The sequence below is a fragment of the Castor canadensis genome, chromosome 4, assembly GCF_047511655.1.
Source record: "Castor canadensis chromosome 4, mCasCan1.hap1v2, whole genome shotgun sequence".
In the NCBI taxonomy this organism is placed as follows: Eukaryota; Metazoa; Chordata; class Mammalia; order Rodentia; family Castoridae; genus Castor; species Castor canadensis.
The window spans coordinates 123,686,761-123,707,287 of NC_133389.1; the positions used below are offsets into that span (position 1 = coordinate 123,686,761).

At 34.4% G+C, this 20,527-nt stretch overlaps 1 protein-coding gene across 7 annotated transcripts in view; it reads left to right on the top strand.

Annotated features, from left to right (window-relative positions):
- The window catches only part of Ubr3 (ubiquitin protein ligase E3 component n-recognin 3), a 207,193-nt gene that overhangs the window by 159,735 nt on the left and 26,931 nt on the right, over positions 1 to 20,527 (top strand). For all 7 annotated transcript variants that reach the window (XR_012447249.1, XM_074071067.1, XM_074071068.1 and 4 more), the window contains one exon: positions 9,578 to 9,681. Coding sequence is in view for 6 of the 7 variants with exons in the window: in XM_074071067.1 (XP_073927168.1) it covers positions 9,578 to 9,681 (104 nt within the window). In the remaining variant the exon portion in view is untranslated. The remainder of the gene's footprint in view (positions 1 to 9,577; positions 9,682 to 20,527) is intronic.

A 20,527-nucleotide genomic window follows, 5' to 3' on the forward strand; every position in this document is an offset into this window, starting at 1 on the left:
GCTAAAGCATTTCATTCATGTTTCTTGTAGTATTTCTATGATTTTAATTTTTGCATTTAGGTTCCTAATCTGCATAGAATTTATCATGGCATGTGGTGTAAGTATTGGACCTGATTTTGTTTTTCCACGTAGCTGTCAAATGTCCTACTGCTTTACCTTCCTATGATACTAGATTTAAAATTATAAAAGAAAGAAAAAAGGAAAGAAGGGTGAAGATCCTTTTTGTTTACTAACATGAAAAGATCATGATTCTCCTGTCTCAGCCTCCCTACTGCTAGGATTATAGGTGTGTACCACACTTGGTTAGATTTTTTTGATTAAAATATCTTTTTGTATTTTCCCATCTTCACACTTTTCCAACATAAAATTCTATGTCTAATGATGTTGGTTTTAAAGACTTTTTTTTCTTTTTAGAGCCGTTTGAGGTTCACAATAGAATTAAGAGGAAGATACAGAGATTTGTCATGTGCCCCTTGTCCTTACACATGCATTGCCTCCTCCATTCTCAACATTACCACCAGAGTGGTGTGTTTGTTACTGATGAGCCAACATGGAGAAGTTATAATCATTCAGAGCCTGTAATTCACATGAAGTTTCACTCTTGGTGTTGAACTTTCTGTGGGTTTCTTATACATATATAATGATGTGTGTCTACTATTACAGTATAAAGTACTTTTACTGTTCTCAAAAACCTCCTCTGTGGTTTTTGAGAACCATTCGTTCCTCACTATAATGCCAGCAATCACTGATCTTTTTATTGTCTCTATAATTCTGCCTTTTCTAGAAAGGCTGTCAGGTAGATGGAGTCATATAGTATGCAGATTTTTCAGATTGGTTTTTTTCAGTTGGCAATATGCATTTGAGGTTCTTCCATATTTTTTCATGGCCCAAAAGCTCATTTCTTTTTAACAGTGAATAATATTCCTTGTCTGATATACCATAATATATTTATTCATTCACCTACTGAAGGACATCTTGGTGCTTCGAAGTATTAGTAATTGTGAGTAAAAGTGCTATAAATACCTGTGTGCAGGTTTTTATAGACACGTAGTTTCAACTCCTTTGGGTAGATACCAAGATTGCTGGAACATATAGTAATAGTATGATTCGTTTTTTAAAAAACCACCAAGTTGTCTTCCAAAATAGCTGTTCTATTTTGCATTCCTACCAGCAATGAATGAGAGTTCCTATTGCTCCACATCTTCACCAGAAGTTGGTATCATCAGTGTTTCAGATTTTGCCTGTTTGCATTATCTCATTTTTAAAATTTGTGTTTCCCTGATGACATACGATGTGGAGCAACTTTTTATATGCTTATTAGGCATCTGCATATCTTCTTTGAAGTATTTATTAAGGCCTTGATACCATTTTTTAAATTTGGATTACTTGTTTTCCTATTGTTGAATTTTAAAGAGTTCTGTGTATATTTTGGATAATAGTCTTTTATCAAACTTGCCTTCTGAAAGTCCTTTTTTCCAGTGTGTGGCTTATGTTATCATTTTCTTGATGTTGTTTTTCAAAGAGAAGAAAGTTTAAATTTTAATGAAACCCAACATATCCTTTTTTCCACCATGGATCATGTCTTTGGTGTTGTACCTTAAACCGTCAGCGCTATGCCCATGGTATTTTCTAGGAGTTTTATATTTTAGTGCCTTACATTTAGGTCTGTGATCCATTCAAGTTAGTTTTTGTGAAAGGCGTAAGGTCTGTGTCTAGCTTCTTTTATTTTCTTTTGGATATGGATGTCCAGTATTTCAGCACCATTTGTTGAAAAGACTTTCTTTTCCTCATTGTATTGATTTTGCTCCTTTATCAAAAATAAAAGACTCACCTATGTGGATCTGTTTATCAAAGATAAAAGAGCTCAGCTGTGTTGATTTCTATTCTGTTCTGTTGTTCCCCCTGTCGGTTGTTTCAGCAGTATCGTACTGTCTTGATTACTATAGCTTTATAGTAAGCCTGGAAATTGGGTAGTATCAGCCTTCCAATTTGACTGTTTCCCTTCCATATTGTGTTAGTCATTATGGGCTCTATGTATAAATAACTTTAGAATCATTTTGTCAACACCCAGAAGAATTTGTTACGGTTTTGACTGGGATTACATTGAATTTGTAGATCAAGTTGTGACAAACTGACATTTTGGTAATAAAACTCTCCCTATTAACAATCATGGAGAGTTTCTCCATTTGTTTAGTTCTTTGATTTCATTCACCACGGTTTTATAGTGTTCTTCATGTAGATTTTGTACGTATTTTACTAGATTCATACCTAAGTATTTCATTTTGGGGATATGCTAACATAAATGATGTTGTGTTTTTAATTCATTTATGCATTGCAAGATAGAGGAAAGGTATTGACTTTATTAACCTTGTCCTGCAACCTTACTATAATCACTTACTGGTTGCAGGAGGGGTTTTTTGCTTGTTTATTTGTTTGTTTAGTTTGTTATTTCATTCAGATTTTCTGCATAGATGATCAGGTTGTCTGTGAACAAAAAGACAGTTTTATTTTTTTCTCTCTTACCCTGTATATTTTTATTTCATTTTTTTTGTCTTATTGTATTACCTACTACTTCCAGTGTGATGGAAAGGAGCAGGGAAAGGAGACATCCTTGTCTTGTTCCTAATCTTAGTGGGAATAAATGTGTATTTTAAAACATTCAGCATTTTAAAAGATAATTATCGCAATGATAGTATTAAGCCCATCAAATCCACTGGATCTTTCTTTTTTTGGGGTTATAAGTCAGAGCTTTGCATTTGCAAAACAGGCACTCTACCACTTGAGCCACACCTTCAGTCCATTTTTCTCTGCTTATTTTGGAGATGGGGTCTTGCCCATGCTGTTCTCTACATTGGTTCTTTTTTCTATAGAGGGGTGTATCTATCCATCCATTCTAATTATATGCCTACCATGTGCCAGGAAAGATCCATTTATATGTCCTTGTAATAGTTATTTTTATTATAGTGGCCAACATGCATGGGACCAATTTTGTTTTGTTTTTTTTTTCTAATTGCAAAACTTGTTTTTATTGTTCAGTGTCTATAAGATACAAAAAGTGTTTACAAAGAAAATGAAATAATAAAAAAATTTATACATGGTGACTACTGTTAACATTCTAGGCATTTCTTTATATATATATATATATCATGAAATTTGAAATATAATTTGAATCATGCTGTATAAGTTTTAAGTCTGCTTTTTAAATTAAGACATTACAACCAAATTCCATATCATTAAAAATTCTGTAAATGATATGCTTAATTTATTTACTTGTTTCTTGTTAATCACTAAATTTTTGCTTGTTTTCTATCATATGATGTGTTAACACCTGCCAGATATACCCAGAACTATGGAGTAACATTCACATTTCATATTCATGGAGCACATAAATATTTTAAATTCTTAATCAGTCATTTGATAAATATTCACCGAGCCATGCACTGTTACATAGTGCAACATTGCTTTTCAGAATGACCATATCTTTATTTTTTTTTTTGGCATTACTGTGGTTTGACTTCAGGACCTCACATTTACTAGGCAAGAGTTTGTACCACTTGAGCCACACCCACAGCTCTTTTTTGCTTTCTCAGTGTTTTGCCTGTCTATCTATGTCTATCTATATCTGTCTATGCCTATTTCTGTGACAATGCCATGCTTGTTTACTTAAGGCAATTTATTATGTGGACATAATCTGGTTGGTTTAGGTTCCTCTCATTTCTCTTCCCCCCTCCCAGTTGTTCTTTGCTATTCTTCCATGTTTATTTTCCAGATGGTCTTTAAGCCATTTTCAAACCCTTCCCCTCACTTACATTTTTTTCACTGGAATTTTATTTTTTGAAACAGTCTTGTTAGGGAGGCTGGCCTCAAACTTATGATCCTCATGACTTAGCCTCCTGAGTGGTGGAATTAGCATTGATTGGAGATATTGTAAACTCATAAATCAATCTGCAGAGAAAATAATTATCTTTATAATATACCATTTCCTCGACTAGTAACATTCTTTATTTCATTCATTCTTTGTATCATTCTATTGTGTGCATACTATGTTTCTGTATTGAGCATCTTTTAATTGTACCTTCTTAGTACATAATATAAAGGTATGCTAACTTTTTAGCAAGGTATATATGAATAATCCTAATGGGGGTATTGTCTTTCTTTGTAAGAAAAATGGTTTTCTACATGGAATGAAATAATACAATCCTAAGTATGGAGTTTTTACCTGCATATGGAGATTTGGGCTAATTCTAAATAATATTTGAAAGTATATGCAATAATATTAACAATAAAGCAAATAAGTAATAGAGGCAAAAAAGTAATTTTGAGAAAGATTAGATTGGTTATTTATTCAATTTTTTTAAGGTAGACACTCAGTACTTATATTGCAAAAGGTAACATATAATATAAAATAAACTAGAATCTAGAATTCTGTTATCTAAGTTTTTCATTTGCTTATACAATCACCATTTTTAATAAACTATATTTAATTTACACATTTGGGGATACTTTTTTCCACTTGTCTCTACACAGTTTTTAATACAATGATTTTAAAATTATCTAACTTTATTTCATTTTAGAGAGACATGATCTTACCTATAAACTTTAAATTAATTTTTATTTGCCACTTACGTAGATTTTGTGTGTGTGTGTGTGTGGTGCTGGAAATCAAACCCATGGTCTTGCACATGCTAGGCATACACTCCATTATAGAGTTACATCCTCAGCACTTGTTATAAATTTTTAATGCCTACTCAGGATTATTTTTTTTGTTTGTTTGTTTGCGGTACTGGGATTTGAACTCAGGGCCTACACCTTGCGCCACTCCACCAGCCCTTTTTTGTGATAAGTTTTTTTGAGATAGGATCTCACGAACTATTTGACCAGGCTGGCTTCAAACCACAATTCTCGTGATCTCTGCCTCCTGAGTAGCTAGGATTACAGGCATGAGCCACCGGTGCCCGGCTAGGATTATTTATTTTTAATACAGATTTTTAAGTGGACTTCATTGTGTTGTTTTTATACAGGCATAGAATGTAATTTGAACATACCTCCATCACCCTCTCTTTTTATCCCTCACTCTTCCTGATGTCCCTTGCCCCCCAACATTCATGTCATTTTTTTTCTTTTTTTTTTTTTTAAAGGTCTATATTCTGCATGTGAGAGAAAACATGCAATATTTATCTTTTTGAGTCTAGCTGATTTTGCTTACTGTGGTAATCGCTAGTTTCATTCATTTCCCTTTAAATTACATAATTTAATTCTTCTTTATGATCTAGTAATTCTCCATTGTGTGTATATATAGATCACATTTTATTTGTCCATTACTCTGTTGATGGGCAGCTAGACCAATTCCAGCTTGGCTATTGTGATAGTGTTGCAGTAAACATGGGTATAGACCACAGGTATCTCTTATTGTATGCTCACTTAGTTTCTGTTGGGTCTATGCCCATACTGATTTCCATAGTTGCTGCAATAATTTATACTCCCAACTACAGTGAATAAGGACTCTCTACCCCTCCCACCAGTATATGTTGATTGTTTTCTTGATGACAGCCATTCTTTCTGTGGTGAAATGTAATCCCAATACTGTTTTATTTTATACTTCCTTTATGGCTAAGGATGCTGGCATGTCTTAATGTATTTATTGGCCATTTGTATTTCTTTTTTTTGAGAACTGTCTGTTCATTTGCCCATTTATTAATTGAATTATGTTCTTTTGGTGTTTCATTTTTTGACCTCTTTATATATTCAGGATATTAATTCTTTGATGAATAGCTGGCAGAGATTTTCTCCCATTTTTAGGCTCTCTTCACCCTGGTAATTGTTTTCTTTGATGTGCAGAAGCTTTTTAATTTGGAACAGTTCTTCCTATTATTTCTTGGGCTGCTGGAGCCCCCACCCCTCTCCATGACTGCCTACCATGGAGGTCTCCCACCCACACACTGTGGCAGTGTTCCCAGGCTCCCTATTTGTGGTTGTTCCTTGTTTTCAGGTCTTCAGAGCATCTCAGTTTCAAAAACTATTCCCCTTCTCAAGATGACATGTGGCTATAGCACTCTGAAGTTCAGGAAGTGACAAAATGGATTTCTTTTCCAATACCAGCCTGCCATGCATAAGGAGTCATTGTCACACAAAATCCCTGCACTGGAGTTAAGGCTGGCTAGGACTACCAGTCTCTTGTCAGGGGCTGCCTGACTTACTTTGTGGTCCTGTCCACCCTTTCTCTCTCCCCTACAGTGTTGGAGCTATGGGTTGTTAATTTTTTTCTTCGTGGCCTTTCTGTTTTCTCCATGTTTTCCAGCTGTTCTGTTGCTTCTTTTATGATTCCCCATGTTCTTTATCTCCTTCTCTCTTTAGAATATGGTCTGTCCTTTGTTACCCTGACTTCTCATTCATGGAGTCACTCGGAGGAAGCTTCTATTCCACCATCATGGAAGCCAACATACTTTTTTATTTTAAAATACCTAAAAGTCCTCTGATTTGTTGGTCTTTAGGTTTTGGTGCAAGAAATTCTCAAGCCTGTCTGATTTTAGTGCAGTAAAGTGAATCTTTGCCCAAGGGTGAGATTGGACTAACCTAAATGGGTCCAGATAGTGCCTTCTAATTCTTAGCGTCTACTGGCAGCTGTTAGATTTCAAGTGGCAGTTTGAAAATCAAAAATCATTTTTATTCTATATAGTTTTTAATGGATCTTTTTCTTTATACATAGGTAGGGAATTGTTATTTTCCTCCCACTTTTTTTCTCCCATTTTGGATCTGGCTTCATCTTTTTTCCATTATTCCTTTGAAGTCATTCAGTTTGTTTCATTAAAGGAGCTCATTTGGTTTGTTTCATTAAAGGAACTCTGATAAAACCACAGAAATGCAGGATTGTGTAGGACTGGTGAGCCTCAATCTCAATAAGTTCATTAATTTACCATGATATCTCTTTCCTCAACTCATTTTATCTCTGAGTTTCTATATAGTTGAATTTTAGCTGCTTAGTTTTTCTTTCTTTTGCTACCTGTTTTGTGTTCATTCATTCATCCATCCATCATCCATCCACCTTTCCATTAATTTTTCATTTGTTTGCTTAATCAGTTGTTTTTTTCTTGCAGTACTGGGGTTTGAACTCAGGGCCTTAAACTTGCTAGTCATGTTCTCTACTGCTTGAGTCATGCTCCAAGTTCTTTTTTTAACTTTAGTTATTTTTCAGGTAGGATCTTGTGCTTTTGCCCTAGGCCAGCCTCAGATTATACTCCTTATACTTACCACCTCCCAGTTACTGGAATTGTAGATGTAAGCCACCATGTCCAGCTCACTAGTTTTATTAATAACTCTATTTATTAATCTAGACATTGAGATATGATAAACATGGTATATTGTCCTTAGTAACAGTATAGAGGATAGATTAGGAAAAAAAGCATATTTTGAGGAGATTGATAAATATAAGGCAGTATCCTAGGGATATTTAAGAAGGCACAGAGATAGAATCTTCAGAATTTCATAGCAATTAAATATGGGGTGAGCAAGAACAAGTGGGTTTGAGATGTCTTCTGTTTTGTAGTTTATTTATTCATTGTGCTTTTATTATATGAATATTATGTTTTAAGCATTATGCTAAATGCTGGGGGATATAAGAAATATGCCACATAACTCTTAAGATTATAGAAAGGAGAACAGGTTGGTCATAACTATTATGGGAGTGTGAGTATGGAGTAGAATGGAAAGATTCATTTTCAGGCACATTGAGTTTGAGCTGTCTGTTATGTATACATACAAGTGGAATTAATGAGTATTCAAATACAGAGTTCAAGAGAGTCATGATTGGACATATATACTTGTGAGTCATTAACATATAGCTGGTAACTGAGGTCAAGGGTAGGTCTTTCAGCAATGGCATTTTGTTTTTGTTTTTCTTTCAGTGTTGGGAATGGAACCCAGGGTCTTACATATGCTAGGCGAGCAATCTCCCACTAAGTTACATCCTCAGCCCTAGTGGGTCTTTCAAATAGAACCCTTAGTGTGAAAATAAAGGGAAATTGAAGCCTTGGGGAATGACAGTGTTTCTAGGTAAATTGGAGGAAGAAGAACCTGTCATGAAGACTAAAGAACAATCAAAGAGGTAGAGGGGACCTGGGGAGTGTTTCACAAAAGCTAAGAGAATTTTCCAGTCAGTAGTGTTCAACTATATCTAAAGTCATGACATAGGCAGTAAGATAAGGATTTAAAATGTCTACAAATTTTATAATTAGGAGATCATTATTGATCATATGAAAAATTATTTGCATGGTGGATTTGAATGATAGAAATAGTGCCTCTCCAAATTGATACTCTCCTCTCTTCTCCTTCTCTCTCTCTCTCCCCGCCAACCCCCATCCCCTCCTCCCTTTTCTTTCAACTTCGGGCTCATAAAGTAAAGAGAAGAGAAGTTAGAGAGACTCGAGAGACAAGATACTAGTAGGATCGATAGCCTTAGTGAAAAAGACAAGAATAGTATATTAAGAGATATTTGTAGAGAATGGAAAAATTTAAAGAGCGGTCTTCCTCTGGCAGTTACATGCTTCGCAATAATAGGAATTAATTTATTCACTAGTGTGTCGGGAGCCTGGTACATATATAGTAATTTGAATCACAGAACCTAGTAAAGAATTAAACAATTTTTGCCTATTCCATTCTAATCAGAAGTATTGTTTCAGAATTTAGCTAATTCTGGAAGCTTAAGATTTATGTGTCTTCTCTGATAATTAAAAATTAAACATACAATTTAAAAAATTTAATAGAGTTAGGGTTCATCTTAATGGTAGAGCACTTGCCTAGCGTGTGTAAGGTCCTAGGTTCAATTCCCTGCACCAACATACATACATAAAAATTAACCTTTTAAAGATAATTTAAGAATTCTTTTAAAAATAAAAATTCTTTTAAAATATAAAATTATTTTTATATCTTATGTTTTTCTTTAGTACTATACTTTCCTAAGATTTACTGCTTTGGTTTTTACAGCAAGTTTTAAGTTTTGCTTTGGTCATTACAATCTTTTCTTTGAAAATTTGTAAACGTTAAAGATTTTATTTGATTTTTATGTTAGTCATAAAGTTGCCACAACTTTTTCATAAGAGATATTAGCCAGGCCTTTTCAATGTGACTTGGTTTGTGATCTGTACCTGTCATTTTTTTATAATGTGAGTATTTATTCTTTCATACTTATTTTGTGATACTTTCTCATGAACTACTACATTTGTAGTAAAACTAATTTTCTTCTTTTCCATTTAATGCTTCATTTGATTTCTGTAATTTAAGAGATCAGAAAGACTCATATTCAAGTTAATGTATGCTAGCTGTTTTCTTTGGTAAGAATAAGCTTTCTGTGTAATTTTTTTCAAAATAGAAAAAGGATATATATGAGTTATTTAAACAATTACACTTTTAGGCAAAAAAAAAAAAAAGACTCCCAACTTTTTCTTTTTGAGAGTTCTCACTTTTTTTTCTTTTAATAAAGGTTTTGTTTCTGTTTCATAGACATATGTGTGAAATATAAAGTGAATTAGATTTTTAAAAAATATATAATACTATATAAAGTGATTGTATACTTTTCTTTTAGGCTTGGAAATGAAGAACAAAAGCCTGAAGTCCCAATTCTTTATCATGATGTAACATCCCTTTTACTTATCCAGATCTTAATGATGCCCCAACCATTACGCAAAGGTAGGTGTTTATAATTCAGATGCTTAGATTATATTATGAGTGTTTTGAAGATTATATGGGTGACTAGAACATTCATTCTGATGGAATTTTTTTGTGATAAAAAACATTTTTTTCTGTTATTAGTAAATAGCAATCATTTTAGAAGGTGACAGTGAAACAAAAGTACCTTTTTTCTTGTAAATTTATTCTTTTCAGTGTTAGTCAATAAGAGGCAAAGATGTGGAGAAAACACTCTGAAAACCTTTGTTTTTAAAAGATTGAAGTGATAATACAAATGAGAGGTTAAAAAATAAAGCAAACTGTCAGCTTTAATGCCTGCACATTATCTACATACATATGCATTTCAATACAGTACTAATTGTGGTTCTATTAGTGTTGTAACATAGCATTTTAGTAACAGTTTTCATATTATATTGGCAACATTTTAATTATTGTTCCATGGTCTTCACGTTAAGGCATTTAAAATATTCTGTCAGATAATTAACATTATTCTCTGTTGAAAAATCATTTTTTGTTATTGTTGCTGTTACAAGTTAGAGTATAATGAGCATCTGGGGAAGACATTCTTTGGGTGTACTTCAGCTTGGTCATTTAACAAGTCCCTTTATGTAAGGGTAAGGAAGGAAGTGATCTTATATCTTAAATATAGACAAGCTATGATATTTCATGTAAATTATGATATTCTGTAAAGGTAAAATAATTTAATAATAAATAAGTGTAATATTTTATTTATACCAGCACTATGAATTTTGAATTAATGTTTTTAAGCTGTAAGAGTCATATGACATAAGATTTGCTATTTAGAAAATTTTTAAGTATATAATTGCAGTGTCATTTAGTATAGTTACAATGTTGTACAACCTTCACCATTTTCTACTTCCAGAATATTTTCATTAGCCCCAAAAGAAACTTACAAATAAGCAGTTACTCTCCATGTTCTTCTTCCTCCAACATTCAGATATTTTTGAATATTGGTTTTCTTGAGTTTGACTTTGTCTATGAATTTAGTCAGTTGTGTTCATAGACTTTAAAATCTAAACCTGTCAAATAGCCTCAGCGCAATTTTTCTCTTTGCAAAATTAGCTTCACATTCTTTAAGGGTGTGTGTGTGTGTTGCTTTGGTTAGTTTTCCTCCTTAGTTTAGGGAAACAGTTGCCCGGGAATCATGGTAGCTTTCTTCAGTTGTATTCTTCTAATTATACTACACATATTACTTTTGAAATATAAAAAGTTACTTTGTTTTTTATCTTCAAAATAGTTAAATGTTTTATTTAAATATTTGCCTTCTAATTATAATTAGCACATCAACCTGAAAAGCTAAAGGAAAGAAACTTGACATATGGATAGAATTTTATTTTCATAATCTATATTTAAAGAGAAAAGTATTTCAGTTAATAGTTAAGGACTTACTAAGAGTTGTAGCTGGTACATCATTGTCATAGAGGAACTCTTGGCCCTTTTAACAGAAGGTAGTTAATGCTGAAGGGGTTGCAATACACTGAGTTAACTAAACCTACATAATTTAATTCAGTAGAAACATATTCTAAAATTGTGCTACAAATGATTCAAGAAAATTGATCTGCTGAATTTAATAATGATTAAATGAATGGAATAGATTTGGTAAAACCTCTGTAGAAATTTGTAATGTTAGTAAACATGCCTTAAGTAATATCATTTAAAAAATTAGTTTTTTGAGCTGGGCGCAGGTGGTCCTTATACCTGTAATCCTAGCTGCTCAGGAAGCAGAGATCAGGAGGATCGCAGTTCGAAGCCAGCCCCAGGTAAATAGTTCACAAGACCCTTACTCAAAAAACCCATCACAAGTCACTAAATTTACCAGTGGTTAGATTTACTCTTAAAACCTGTGCTCTTTATTATATCTTAAAATTTCACAATAATTTGAGATTGAACAATCTGTATCTTATTAGTCAGCTTTCCATTTCTGTAACAAAATACCTGAGACAATCAATGTGAAGGAGGAAAGGTGTATGTTGACTTACAGTTTCAGAAATTTCAGTCCATAGTTACTGTGTCCTGATGCCTTTGGGTCTGTGGCAAGGCAGTAGCACATCATTGTGGAAGCAGGTAGTAGAGGAACTGCTTCGGTTACAGTGGAGGGGAAGGGAAGAAAAAGAGCGGAGGGGCTAGACTCCCAGTATCCTTTCAGAGGCCTGCCATGATGACCTAACTTCTTCCAGAAGACCCCAACTTCAAAAGGTTCCACTACCTCCTAATAGTTCTACAGACTGGTGACCCAGCCTTTAGCATATGAGCCTTTGGGGGACATTTAAGATCCAAATCATAATTCTTTACTAAAAACTGTAATCAAAAAATAAATTAATTATGACTGGAGGTATAACTTAAGTAGCAAAGTGCCTGCCTAGCAAGTGCAAGACCTTGAGTTCAGTCCCAGCTAAACAAACAAACAAACAAACAATAAATACTATCAAACATTATGTAATATGTTGCTCACTGTCACTGTGATGAATTCCTCTTAAATTCATGGCCAGACAAAAACTGACATTTTTTAATTAATTTTTTTTAGTCTTTTACACATTGAGACCTTCACTTTAACTGCTAGGAAGTTCAGAGTGTAATTATATGACATAACTTAAATTTTCCTCAGACAGCTTTTTCTGAAATGTGGTGAGTTTTATATAAAGGAAATACAGTTGTTTATATAGATTTTTATTTTGACTCTCTGTTGACCCAATAATTAACATTGGAGGTCTTTATTGTGTCTGTCTTTTTACTGTAGAAATATGTACTTGTGTTACTTTTTAGTTATTAGTTGTTATTAGTAAAGGAAAGGGAGGAAACTTTTATATGTACTTAAATGTTAAATGTTAAATTGTTCTCATGGTTATATCTGAAAGTAGGTTGATGCAGAAATCTACCTGAACCCTGCTTAGGCTTTTTTTTTTTTTTTTTTTAGCACTTTTAAACTAATTGTCTCATATAAAGCTCAAACTACATTAAAAACAAATGTTTGTTTTTCTTTTGTCTTACCAGTCATCATACTCATTACATTACTGTCTTCCAAAGAATAAGCTTAGAAGAAACTTAGGATACATCACTGTCTTCAGGTATCCATGTTTAGTTCTTCATGTTCAAGGGGAAGGACATTTCATAACTTAGGCTCAGGTTTGGTTATATATTACAGAAAGGAACAAAAAAATACACAATAACTTACATAAGATCAAAGCTTATTTTTATTTCATGTAAAAAGTGTTAAAGTAGGCAGGTCTATGCTTTTACTTTATAGCAACAGATTCCTTATGGTGTAGCTTTTATCTTTCTGTGATAAGGTAGTTGCTAGACCTCCAGCTATCACAATCTAGTTTATGAGACTAGGATGGAGAATTGAGGGAGGAACTTTACCCTCTCTTTTAAGAAACCACTTTAAAGACCCACATCAAACTTAAAATTGTATGTCTTTGGCTAAAATTCTTTTATTTTGAATCTTCAGAGTTTAAAAATAAAAAAAAAATGTGGTGCTTTTGGTTTTGAACTCAGGACCCTGTTCTTGCTAGGTAGGCAGTCTGCCACTTGAACCCCTTTCCAGGCCAACTTTTTTCTCTACTCTGCTTTATAGGGTAAAGTCTCCAGTATTCTCTTACTGGTGATTATAGACTTCTGAGATCTCAAAAGCAAGGTCCATGAACGAGAGAAAGAAGTTTGGTTTGTATTTGCCATTCCCTGTAAGAGAGGAAATATCTCAGGTTTATTTTACTATAAATCAAGACTTTATAAATAAGTGTTTATTTTCGAATATCTCAAGTATTTATAACCGCAAAAGCAGAGTGACAAAACCCTATGCACTTACAAATTATCAACTCATGGCCAATATTGTTTTACTTATATTTCTACCTATTCATTCCTTCCTCCTTACCCTTGTTTATTTTGAAGAAAATCCCAGACATGACATTTATTTTACCTATATAGTCCTCAGTATATATCTCTAAAATATAAGAATTCTTTCAATAAACATAACCATAATACTATGAACACACCTAAAATGAGCAGTTACATCTTTATATCATTAAATATACAGTGAGTGTTCAGATTTCCATTTTTCCTTCTTACAAATGATTTTTTTTTTGATGGTACTGGAGTTTGAACTCATGCTTGCTAGGCAGGTGTTCTATACTTGAGCCACCCCCTTAGCCCACCCACCCCCTTTTTTCTTTAGACTCAGTACTTGGGAGACAAATGATTTTTTTTTTTTTTACAAGGTCTACACATTGGATTTCATTGTTATATCCCTTTTAAATCTGTGATTTCCCTTCCCTCCCTTTCCTCCTAACATTTGATTTGTTGGAGGGTCTGGGTCTTTTGTCCTTGGTGATTTCCCATAATGTAAATTTTGTTAATTGCATGCCCATTGTTTTGTTTAGTAACATGTTCTGTCCCTGTGTGTTTTCTACAGATGTACTTAGATAAGTGGATTCAGTTACTTATTTCCTTTTGCAGAAATACTTCTTTGTAGTGTTAAGAACTTTGATCAGGGGACATGATTTTCATTTGTTCCTGTTTATGTGTCACTAGAGGGTGTTGATGACTACCTTGGTTTACTCCTTAATTACTTTGTTAGGTGGAATTCTAATAAAAAGAAGTCTTTTTTTTTTTTCTTTACTTACCCTTTGGTAGAGTTGATATAGGAAAATCTGGTGAAATGCTTTATTTTTTCTTTTTCCAGTTTATAGAAGAATGATTTCTCATTCTCCAAAGAAGATGATTGCTTTTTTATTTCACGTTCAATTACAAATTCATAGATTTTAATATTTTCATTGTCTTTCAGTCTCATTGTAAATAATAACTTTAAATCCTTCAAATTGGCTCTTGTCTTATTGATGCAACCCCAGCACTCTTTGATAGCTTCTTCAGACCAAGGCTTTGTGGTTCTGGAGTTTATTAGTGGACTAATTGTATGGAAAGTTAATAATTCTTTGAGCTAGTTATTCCTTTTCTAGGATTTTATTTTGAGGAAAAAAATAGGAAATGTAGGCAAAGATATACATATGATCTTTATTTTAAATGTACTTTAATATCATTAATTGTGACATGTCAAGAATTTTAAATGATAAATGGCACATAAAGACAAAAATAACTTCATCTTCTGAAATATTGCAATGAGTAGTTTAGTTTTCACAGTAGTTGAGATATAGAAAATCAAGAATGTAAATTACATTTATAATTCCAAGGAAAAAAATTCACTTTTCAAGTATCAGGCTAATACTTTTGCTTTACCAAACCTTTTTTTTTTGGTGGGACTAAGGTTTGAACTCAGGACTTCATGTTTGCAAAGCAGGCATTCTGCTGCTTGAGCCATGCCTCTGGTTATTTTGGTAATGGGGTCTCAGGAATTATTTGTCTTGGCTGCCCTCGAATCATGATCTTCCTAATCTCATCCTTCCAAGTAGCTAGGATTATAGGTGTGAGCTCCTGGCACTTTGCCCAAACTTTATTTATTTATGTTTTTTTTTTTTCTTGGGTGGGGGGAGGGCTGTCCTTAACTCAGGGCTTGGCAAATGCTCTACCACTTGAGCCACACCTCCAAGCCTTTTTGTCTTAGTTATATTTTGGATAGGGTCTTTGCCCTGGTTGGCTTCAGGCCGAAATCTTCCTACCTTCACTTCCTGAATAGCTGGGACTACCACTTCCGGCCCCCACCCCCAAACAAACTTTTATATCTATCTTATGTAATCACTAGGAACAGCCTTTTTTTTTTTTTAAAACAAGGTAAAGACAGACCAGATATTTCTGCAGGCTGCTTTCAGACAGTCAGCCTATAGTTTGCAGCATTTGGTCTTCAGTATAAAGATTACTTCCAGCTTCTGATCTCTTCTTCTTCCCTATTGATTACGTTCCTTCCTTCCTTGTTATGCCTTGTTTCTTTTCCTATTCATGACTAACTTTCCTGGTTGGGACTGGGGTCTTTTATTTTTTAATGCTCCAACTTTAGTGTAGATTAGTTCTTCTCCTATTAGCTCCCAACACACCCAGTCCGTGCTTGTAATCTACTGTCCGTCTGTCTGTAGACTGAGTTCTTTGTGTATGTATCTTGCCATATGCTAAGTTCTTAGGATGGACATTTTTGTTGCAAGTAGAAGAAATCCATTTTAAACTAGCTTTTAGGTAACCAAACTTATAGAGTTGGGGGCAGTTTATGGGTAAACCTGAACCAGGAGTTGAGATGCTGGCAGAATTCTTTTCATCTTGGTGCTCTCCTTTTGCCATGGGTCAGCTTCAGTTAGTCTTTCTTTATTTTAAATTTTTGTTTTATGTTTTATTTTTATTACCATATGTTAATTTATACATAGGAGTTGCATTATGATATTTCCATACATGCCTATGTATGGAAATAAATTAATAAATTTATCTCCTCTATTACTCTTGTTATCCCCTCTGCTCTCCTTTTAAAATTCAGACTCTTTATTCTATTTTCATACATGAGTATGAAACTTCAGTCATATTCAAACCTCTTCACTGTCTCTTTTCACCCTTCCCCTCCTGCTGGTTCCCAACCCCAAATAGTTCCCCCCAATTTACTGTCATTGTTTTTTTTTTTTTTTAGGTCTAGGTTCCACATATGAGAGACAATTGGTGATATTTGTCTTTCTCAATCTGTCTTATTTTGCTTAACATGATCTACAGTTTCATCCAGTACCCTGCAAATAACATAATTTCATTTTTCTTTATGGCTGAATAATATTCCATTGTGTATATGTAGCACATTTTCTTTATTCATTCATCAGTTAATGAACACAAAGGCTGATTCTATAGTCTGGCTATTGTCAATAGTGCTGCTATAAATATGAGTGTACAGATATGTCTATTGTATGCTAACTTACATGCCTTCAGATACATACTCAGGAGGAGTATAGCAGGATCATATGGTAGTTCTATTTTTCGTTTTTTGAGGAACTTCCATACTGATTTACATATTGGCTGGGTAGATTTACATTCCCAGCAATAGTGTATAAGGGATCCTTCCAACCCACTCCTGCATCCTGGCCAACATTTGTTGTTTTCTTCATGATAGCCATTCTGGCTAGGCTGAGATAGAATCTCAGTGTAGTTTTGATTTGCACTTCCTTTATGGCTGTGGGCGGTGAACTTTTTTTTATGTATTTATTGGCCATTTTTACTTCTTTTGAGAACTGTATGTTCAGTTCATTTGCTCATTTATTAATTTGTCCTTTTTTTGTTCAATTTTTTTTTGCTTTTTTTCCTTCCTCTCGGAAATATACTTATTGTTTTAACAGTTTTCACTTAGCAAAGGGCAAGGTCCTGCTGGTTAGAACTTTTTAAAAAATTCATATGTGCACACATTGGGCCATTTCTCCCCCTACCCCTCCTGTCTTCCAGGCAGAACCTGTTTTGCCCTCTTCTCCAATTTTGTTGAAAAGAAGACATAAGCAATAATAAGAAAGATACAGCATTTTTGCTAGTTTGAAATAAGGATAGCTATACAGAGAGACTCTTAGTATTGCTTCCATGCACATGTGTATTACTGTTCAATTTTTGGAGCTCATTATATATTATGGATGTTAATCCTATGTGTGGTAAATAGCTAGCAAAGATTTTCTTCCATTCTGTGGGTTGTCTGTTTATTTTGGTAATTGTTTCTTTTGCTGTGCAGGGGCTTTTTAATTTGATATAATACCATTTTCCAATTCTTATTCTTATTTTTTGAAAAACAGGAATCCTATTCAGAAAGTCATTACCTATGCCTGTTTCTAAGGGTTTGCCCTATGTTTTCCTTAAGTAATTTCAAAGTTTTAGGTCTTACATTTAAATCTTTGATCCATTTTGAATTGATTTTTGTGCAGGGTGAGAGATAGGCATCTAGCTTCAGTCTTTTACATGTGGATATCCAGTTTTCCCAACACCATTCATTGAAGAGGCTGTATATTTTTGGCACCTTGGTCAAAAATCAGATGACTATAGCTATAGCTGTGTGGGCTTATTTCTGGGTTTTCTATTCCATTTGTTTTGTATCCATTTTTATATCAGTTCCATGCTATTTTTTTTACTATGGCCCCTTGAAGTCTGGTATTTAGATACTTTCAGTATTGCTCATTTTGCTTAGGATTCCTTTGGCTATTCAAGGTCCTTTGTGCTTCCACATGAAGTTTAGGATTGACTTTTGTATTTCTGTAAATAACGACATTGGAATTTTCATGGGGATTTCATTGAATCTGTAGATTGCTTTTTATAATATAGGCATTTTCACCATACTAATTCTTCTGATCCATGAACATGGAGGTCTTTCCATCTTCTGGTGTCTTCAGTTTCATTCTCCAAGATTTTATAGTTTCCATTGAAGAGGTCTTTCATTACCTTTGTCAGGTTTATGCATTTTTCTGAGGCTATTATGAATGGTATTGTTTTCTTGATTTCTTTCTCACACTGTTCTTATTAGTATATAGAAAAGCTGCTGATTTTGTATTCTGCTACTTTGCCCAAAAGTGTTTGTCAGATCTAAGAGTTTTTTTGTGGAGTCTTTAGGGTCTTTTAAGTATAGGATCATATCATCAGTAAATAGGAATAATTTGTCTTTGCTCCTTTCCTATTTCTATTATTTTTATTTCTTTTGCTTGCCTTATTGCTCTGGCTAAGAATTCAAGAACTATACTGTGGAGCATCTGGGCTAAGGCCCTCAGACCCATCTAGCAGCCAACACAGCTAAGAGGCAGGCTCTGGAGGTCAAATACTACTGTAACCACAGGCTCAGTATTTCATGTCCTCTGAGATCCTCATGAGATTGGATTTGTGTCTCACCAGGGAGAATGGGGCAGAGGGCATGGCGTCCAACTACCAATGCCCTTTGCTGCTTGAGCTCCCTGTTACTTGTATTTCTCTGGGGAATCATGTTAGACCCTCTCCCTCTCCATGATCATCTCTAATGGCCATTTCCTACCTACTGTGGTCAGGTATCCCAAGACTTCTTCAACCATGATTGTTTCTTTATTTTCAGAGTATCTGAGTCTCAAACAATAGGTTCTCTCTCAAGACTGCATCTTGCCATGGCTTTTAGAGATAGGCGACAGAATGTCTTTCTTCACTGAGGCTAACCTTCCACACCAGAGCATTCACTGTCTCACCAAATCCCTGCACTGGGTTTAAGGCTTAGGGGCATGCTGTGGGCTTTACCTGCCACTAGAATTGCCAGTCTGTCACCAGGTCAACTGGCTTGCCTTGTGATTGCTTCATCAGGTCTCCCCTGAGACCTGAGGAGAGGGCATGGAACTGTTTGCTGCTTTTCTCTGTTGCCTTTGTTTCTCCATGCTCTTCTGCCATCTGGACACTTTTTTCCTGAAGCTCTTCTTCTCTTTCTCTCTTCAGAATATGTTCTCTCATGTGTTATTTGACTCTTCTCATTCATGGAATCAAAAACAGTGGATGCTTCTAATCCGTCATCTTGCCCTACCTCTCAGTCTTGCTTTAGACAGGTTCTGCCATTAGCCAGAAGCATGACCAATGACACTTTCAGCCTCACACTTTACATCTTCCCTTCACCTTTATTATAATAATCCCAGGGGGTTACTCTGACCAACTCAGCTTATGTGACATCATCACCCTAAATGATTAGCATGGATCACAGACAGCTCATGTGTGGCATGTGCATTTATACAAACATAATTTAAACTGAAGGAAACTTCCTCAGGAAATGACTTTTAAGATTTCATCCAGCTGACTTAAGAGTTAGCCAGACTATGAGGCGAGGAAAAGTGTTTCAGCTTATATAAAGAGACCTAGTGGAAGGATACCAAATAATTCTTTTTAAAAGATCAGTTTTTTTCAGTATTTATAACCATCAGAGAATTTCATTATCAAAATTGCAAAGAAGGGCTGGTAGAGTGGCTCAAGTGGTAGAGCACCTGCCTAGCAAGTATGAGGCCCTAAGTTCAAGCCCCAATACTGAAAAAAGAAACACACACACACACACACACACACACACACACACGAAGAAATACCACTTTTTACCTGTTAGAAAGTTAATAAACATTGGTGAGGATGTGGAAAAAAGGAAACCCTTATACCTATTAGTAGGAATGAAAATTAGTACAGTCATTGTAGAAAGGGTATGGAGGCCCCCAAAAATTAAAAATAGAATTATATGATGCAGCAATCCTACTTCTGGCTATATATACAAAGGAAAAATAAAACCATTATCTTCAAGAGATATCTGCACTCCCATGTTCATTGCTGCATTATTGTCAATAGCCAAGATATGGTGACAATAAAAGTATCTGTTGATGAATTAATGGATAAAGAAAATGGGATGTGTATACACACACACAGAGGGAGAGGGAGGGAGGGAGGGAGGAACAGATGGAAGGGGGAGAAAGAGAGAGAGAGAAAGAGAAATGTTATTTAGCCTTAAAAAGGAAGGAAATCTTCCATTTAGAACAATGTAGATAAACCTGGAGGACATTATGCTACATAAAATAAGCCAGCCACAGAGGTGAATAAAGTTGTACAACCATGTCTTGGTTCCAGGACCCCATTGATATCAAAATCCAGAGATGTTCAAGTTCTCCACATTAAATGACATAGTATTTGTATATAACCTACATACCTACATTCCTCTGGTATGTTTAAGGAATTCTTAGATTACTTATGGTACAGTGTATTTTTATAATAATATAATTTGCACTGTACAATAACTAATACAGTGTAAATCCTATGAAAGTAGTTACATTGCATTGTTTAGAAAATAATGATAAAAATAAGTCTGTACATGTTCAGTACAGACCATTTTTTCCCGAATATTTTCTACCTATTACTAAGAAGTAATGCAGATAAACTACTGGGCAAGTTGAATTAACATAGAAGG